Raw genomic sequence first — 7,025 nt, 5'->3', positions numbered from 1 at the left:
GAATAACAAAAATGTTAAATCCATCTATAATGTGTGTGTTGTTTTATTTTTTACAGACCTACAAAAATCAAAAAGTTCTAATACTTAAGTAAGCAACTGCACTTATAAGGGAATTACACAGTGAAATAAATAAGGGCATCCTATTTTAAGAAGGATAGCACAACACCCATATTTTGCTCATTAGGATTTCAGTAATGGTGATTCAGAAATGGACAACATCTACGCATAATCAGCAGGGGTCTGATTACAAGTGCTTGGATGATTAAGTTCCCTGTGGGGTTTGTCCTAAATAGGTAGTCCTTCGTTTGTGAAGTTTACCACACCCAGCAAGGATATTTTCCTTTTGGAACTATGTCTCGATGCAATAATTTTTCGTCAGGTTAACTGCAACATCAACTTCAAGTCAGAAATTGCACTTGAACCCTCCACCAACCATGTACATCAGTTAAAAAAGATTACACTTATGGTGTCTGTAACAATAATTGTTTCCTTGTTTAAAACAAGGGAAAGCTGCCTTTGGCACCACATTATCCTTATGGTCCATTATTAAGCGTTACCTTGTAAAATTCAAATTCAGTGAAAAAGTCTTTCAAGTGCAGAGTCCTACACTTGTCTTATTTCTGTTACTATGCTTATGGTTTCAAAGTTTTTTTTTTACCTTTCTTCTCTTCATAGGAAATGATCTATTTCTAGTTGCAGTGCATGAACTAGGACATGCTCTGGGCTTGGAGCACTCTAATGATCCCACTGCAATCATGGCTCCATTTTACCAGTACATGGAAACTGACAACTTCAAACTACCTAATGATGATTTACAGGGCATCCAGAAGATATACGGTATGTCATACTCTAATTAAGCAATTAAGATTTTTGCTTTAGAATATGAGGTCTTCCTGTCCATGCCACCTCCCCGAAAGAGTCTATTAACTTAGACTCTGCCAGTTGTTATGCCAGAGGCCTTCTTGTGAGTAGGCCAGAGATTTTGATGAAGCTATTTTACTTTGTTTCTCACTGTTCACAGCTTGCATTCAAATTTGCATTCAGCTGAAATGCTAATTTTAAATCTTTTAAAAAGCCATAAAGCGAATATCTGCAAAAGGATCCCAAACTATGAAAATATTAAGAAATGCAGGCCTTTAACCATAATGAGCTTATTTCCACAGTAGTCCAAGCTCATGTAACTTCATGTTCCTTCTCAGTTTATCAGGTATAATACTAAACAGTTCCCTGCATGTACAAAATTAGTGGTCCCATAAAAACCCTTTCTTGTGATAAATCTAGCAAGTTGATCTCAAAATAATGTTAATACCAGCCCAAGATTTTGAGTTACCTAGGAGGAAAAAGAACCACTTCTTTAAAATATGTTTGTTTAGTTTTTTTGTGGCCTGATATAAAAGACACATGTGATGTAAATAAATTGTACATGTATTGAATTCAATTTGAAAAGGCAAGGTAATTTAAAATTAAAAAAAAAAAAAAAGACAAAACAATAACATTATTCTGATTATGGGATGAATGTAACACTAACTCCCATATTACTGCTCCTTACATTTCCAAATAAATGATTTTGTTCTTGATTTTAAAGACTTTGATTCTGTTGGTATCTGTTAATAGTCTCTTTCTTTCCTATAAAAAAATATTTTATTTTCTCTCCTATAGTGAAAAATCTGTGGTTATCTATGTTAATGCTACATATCCAGTACATATCATTTGGAACTGTCTTACTTAATATTCCCCAATTAATTCTGCATTGGATTCAGTTTTGTACTCAAAATTATTTTCAGTTTGAAGGTTTGTCAGATTTATATTGGGTCATTCCTTGTTTATCTTTACTGCTAGAAAAGACAACTATGTTCGTGTAGAATTACCATATTGCTAACTAGAACTCTGCAACCTCCATGGCATTTTATATTAACAAGCTTTTTAAAATATTATATTAACAAACACTGTTATGTATTTTCATCAAACGTATATAGCAATTTCAAAATGATTGGCTGATCAAGTTTTGTTTGGTTGGGTTTTTTTCCTGTGTGATTAGCTGGAAGGAAGGTTGTTTCTCATGACCTCATAAGTTGGTAGTCTAGACTTAAGGGCTAGACAAGAATATTTTGCTGAAAACTAACTGCTAAGCTCTAGCAGCTGTTGGCTATACATTAGGAGAAATGTGTTACCCCTGGGAAGTAATATCTGACATCACCACCAAATGGCATATGAAAACTTTGGTTTGGGGTTAAAAACTTTCCAACATGAGCTACTACAAACTGATTCCTTTACTCCCTTTAACATCAACAGGTGATCTAGAATCATATGCCTCGATAAAAATGTCACACCTATTTAAATAATTACTTTGGTCTGCAGTATTCCTTGAAACACCATTATTAACTGTAAATTATAAACGTCACAAGCCTTAAAATTGTGAATTAAATAAATGCCTTATTAAATTGCATGACAACCATTTGGCAAGTTTAATATTTCACTACATAGTTCATCTTGTTCTTTAAAAAATATACTTTAAAAAAAAAGTATCAGAAATTCAAAATCTATTCATGCAGTTTTAGAGTTGACTTACTATTCAAAAGTCTTCCTGAAGAATGCAAATTATATTTATTTTTTAAAGTCAAAATTGATTATGTAGTTAAATTATTTAGAAAGAGGCCTAAATAGAATGAGCAAAATTAAAGTGTTCATCTTGTTTCCAGAAGTCTTACTGATACAGCTGAAACTTCTTATATTTTTGTACATGAAAACGTAAGTAAATGTAGTAATATATGTAGAAAAGGAAAGGAATTTTCAGTACGCCCATTGCAAGTCATTCAATATACCTTTAGGGTTATGAACAGCATCTGTCTAGGATGGCCTTTTGACTTTCAGGTAGAAAAATTGTGAGTGAGATAGTTATTGCATCTGTCATCAAACTCTGTATGTTATGACAGAAAATGTATTTAAAAGAAGAAAAATGTTTTTAAACTGCTGTACAGAGTTTTAGTTTTTCACTTTTGTTCTTTTTCATCCATTTATCCTTAGAACAATTCCTTCAATTGCCAGGTATCTAACTTTGTAAGAATCACTGGAAAATAAAAATTAAAATAAGAAGTAATTAATTTCAGAATATTGAAGAAAAAGTGAATTATGGTATTTGTTTATGTGGATGCCTAGGATTTGAAGTCCAGTTTCAAGAGCTCCTATACAAGCCAAGGGGCATTGGGGAAAGCTGGGAATGTCCTCTCGCTAATGCACATGACATTACTTGGCCTACAAATTGGGTCAGTAGGAAATATCAGGTGCACTACAGATGTGCGTATGTGATTTGATGAGTGGAAGTTAAAAATATGGGTTGAAAATCCATTGGCTGATTTAATTAGGAACACGGTTTTTGTTTTCTTTATTTCGTACAGTAGACAATGATTCCATTTTTACAGTTCTCACTCAGTTGGCAAAGTATGTGCTATGAATTACTTATAATCTGAAATGATGGTGGACTATTCATCCTTTACAGGTTTTAATGGAACATTGTTGCAATAAGGAAGGAAGATTCTGGATAGTGAAAATTAATTATTTTCTTCATTCATGCCTTGGTTTTATGGTAGCCATTCATTATACTCTTTAATAACACTGGAAATATATGTTAGGTCACTTTTTTCCATTCCCCTTCCACTGCAGGATTTGCACTGCTCACAGCAGGTTTTTGTTGTGTATTTCTTCTTTGAGTGCCACTGGTGGGCATGTAAATTACATCCTACTGCTATATTTTTAAAGGTCCACCTGACAGGATCCCACCACCAACAAGACCTCTGCCAACAGTGCCCCCACATCGTTCAATCCCTCCAGCAGACCCACGGAAGAATGACAGGCAACCGAAACCTCCCCGGCCACCCACTGGTGGTGACAAACCTTCCTATCCCGGAGCCAAGCCTAACATCTGTGATGGGAACTTCAACACTCTGGCTATTCTTCGCCGGGAAATGTTTGTTTTCAAGGTAGGAGGCTGTGAATTTTTCAATATTACATCAAATGTCTACATTTCATTTTCTTTTTTTTTTCTTTTAAAGCAAACTCTCATTCATCAAGACTCCACTTTCCCAGCCTGGTCACAGTTAGAAAGTTCAAGAAGGAAATTTAAAAATAAACATACACATGGCTTAAATGTCTAGCAGAGGTCTGCTGTAATGTTCTATTTTGGGAAAATACCCATGTCAGCAGAAGCTGTAATACCTCAAAACGTAAGGGTAAATCAATGCTGCATGTTATAGAGAGATAAAAAGTGTAAATCAGCTAATGAAGAATAGGAATGATTTTGTTGCGAATGCAGCCACATCCAGACAGACAGTAGAAATTGTGTCTTCAATGCTTTTATTTTTTTTTTCAACGGAGTCATAATTTTAACTTTACAATTAGTTCTGTCATTTACAAAGGTAGTTTGTCATTGTGTTGTGGTTGCATTGAAGCCACAATGCCTAAGTAAAGGTCTTAGCCACAAAAATCTTATTGAAAATGTGTCATTGTTTATTTCCATTCATCTTCTTGCTCTGAGCTGAAAATGTGATATATACAACAAATCAAAATAAACAAATTGAACTGAAAGGCAATCTTTTGATAGAGAGACTTCGCTAAGACTTGTGAACACCAAAGCTGTCTTAGGAGGATGATTTGCAGGATAGTTTCCAGAAGGCATTGAATGTTGACGAATAATTCCGGAATCATTATTATGAAATCGTAAATTAATTTGCTGATAGGTAATGCTGTGCAAATGTTCCAGAAACAAGCAAAAGGCTAATCTATTATTTTGAATTACTGGTGTGTCAGATTTGCTTAAGCAATAGGAAGTGTGGCATCTTTGTTTTGTGAATATATGATATGATTCTTTTTAACTTCAACATTATAGGTAGAGAAAAAAGGCCTCTCACATAAATAAATAACAGCTTTCCCTTCAGCAACAGTGTAAGTAGAAGGGAAGTGCAATGAATTTGCCCTAAAACATGCAGCTCATAGTTCAATGGCTTTTGTTGTCCTTTCTGATAGGACCCATTTCTCCCTTATATGTTTTTTTAATGTAATTTATCACTCCAGATAAATCTTGTTAGCAATGCTAACCAGTCTTTCAGTTTCTTCAGCATACCTGAAAAAATATGTACAAATAGCTTTACATGAATTCATTCAAAATTATTGAGCTACCTTCACAAACCAATGGGCAGGAAATATTTTTCCCATAAACAGCTAAGGATTTTGCCAGCCCCCGGGCTGTCAACCCTTTCCATTTGAATAGATGGTATATCTTCAAACACTGGGAGGTCCTGAACCATCAGTCTTTTTATGACTAAAACTCAAAGATTAAGGAAGAATCTAATTTTCTAACTTGACATTAAACAGGATATTAAAATACCTACTTCAATCTCATGTCATCCACCTCAAGAGCAATAGAACATATTCTTTTTATTTTATACATAAATCAATAAATAGTGAAATGGTATCCCACCATTCAAATATCAATTTCAATACCACATCAAAATTTCCTGTGCAGCCAAGTCTGTGTTCCTGGATAAATAGATTCACCACGATTACTAATCACTCTTACCTATTCTGATTGAAAATACAAATTGAGTTTTCTCCAGAAATGTTTACTGCTTACTGCCTTAACACTACATATTTACTACGCAGTTTGTGTACTTACTAGCATGCAAACTGTGTTTATGTTCCAAAATCAACACTTCATTCATGATCCATAGCCTAATGAGGTAACACGGTAAAACTTTGTCAGAGAAAAACGATGAATAACAGAATGTTTACAGATTTCATCTTTAGAGTCTGACTCTTCAAAATGAAGTTGCTGCAATCATAAAAGCAATGTGTTAGGAAAGGAAGAAAGAGATTTTTCCAGATTATTTTATTTAAGGATCCCACATCTCACTGTTTCTCCTCAGGATACCTGGGAGCATGGCAAGCTGTGACTTGGGTTAGCATGCTACACAGTGGAGTTTATTGAAATATACCAATCTTGACTTTGTAGTTTGAGCGTCTTTGAATGCTTCAGTTAGTAGGCCTTAACTCTCTGGTTTGTGCATTCATTTCCTAATGAAGATTTTTGTCTGCCAAAGAAGTTTCATTACCTGTTGAATTTTTTTTTTTTTTTTTTGGGGGGGGGGTTGTTGGTGTATAGGGAGTAGTATGAAAGCAGCAGAAAAGGGGAGGAGGAATTAGAAAAGTCAGGGACTGTTAGTACTTTTCAGTTTACTTTGCAGAATCTCAGAGGGGCAGGTTATAATCATAGAATAGAATCATAGAAAGGAAAATCATAAGGAAAACTTGGCATGTCAGACTGTAGCAGGAGCAGGGCAGGAATTAATTCTCAGAAAGTATAAACGGGAATGGGGACTGAATACAGGCAAAGCATCCAGCAAAGGAGGAAGCTGAGCTGGAGGTTCTGTTGGTCTGACACAACAGAAAAACCAAACCTCTTTGCCCTTGCCCCTTAGTGCTAGTACAAGGATACACTGGGAAGGCATGAGTGGTGGGCTGAGAGCCAAGTACAGAGAGGTGGAGAAGAAGAGGGGATTGATGGCAGTACTGTACCAGGTGGAAACAATTAAAGAAGAATTATGACCTTCATTGGAAGAATTATTGCTGGATAGTTCCCAGATGAGTGAAATTAATAAACTTGGAGGCTAATCAAATGATATCCTTTTCTCTCTTTGTCTTTACCCACAGGTCTGTAACGATTGTGTAGTGGCAGATTTTACTGCTTTCTGAATGACATGTATGCCATGTACCAATTTTAAATTTAAAATAGCCACTTTTTTATCTCATGGGCAAGTCTCAAGCTCAGGAGCTCAATTTGTTTAAATAATCCTTGAAATTACTTGGGAACTTAGCCACAGCATTGAAGAAAGTGAGTCCTTTTGAATAGTTAAATTCTAATTTAAACATAAAACTGAAGCATGAAAGATAACGGTTTGAGATACACTGTGGATTTTCATATTAGATGACAAACTATTAATTTCAAGAAGATTGTTTTCTCTTGGCTGTTGAGC

The 7,025-nt window shown here is 34.9% G+C and overlaps 1 protein-coding gene across 1 annotated transcript in view; it reads left to right on the top strand.

Annotated features, from left to right (window-relative positions):
• The first annotated feature begins 677 nt into the window (after positions 1–677).
• MMP16 (matrix metallopeptidase 16 (membrane-inserted)) overlaps positions 678–7,025 on the top strand; it is a 50,228-nt gene continuing 43,880 nt past the window's right edge. Inside the window, exons 1-2 of the mRNA XM_010076797.1 lie at positions 678–837; positions 3,757–3,977. Coding sequence (XP_010075099.1) covers positions 756–837; positions 3,757–3,977 — 303 coding nt within the window. The 5' untranslated portion in view covers positions 678–755. The remainder of the gene's footprint in view (positions 838–3,756; positions 3,978–7,025) is intronic.

The sequence above is a fragment of the Pterocles gutturalis genome, unplaced genomic scaffold (assembly GCF_000699245.1).
Source record: "Pterocles gutturalis isolate BGI_N339 unplaced genomic scaffold, ASM69924v1 scaffold2988, whole genome shotgun sequence".
NCBI classification, from domain to species: domain Eukaryota; kingdom Metazoa; phylum Chordata; class Aves; order Pterocliformes; family Pteroclidae; genus Pterocles; species Pterocles gutturalis.
Note: the sequence above shows the minus strand (reverse complement) of the source record. Positions and strands in the feature narration are given on the sequence as shown.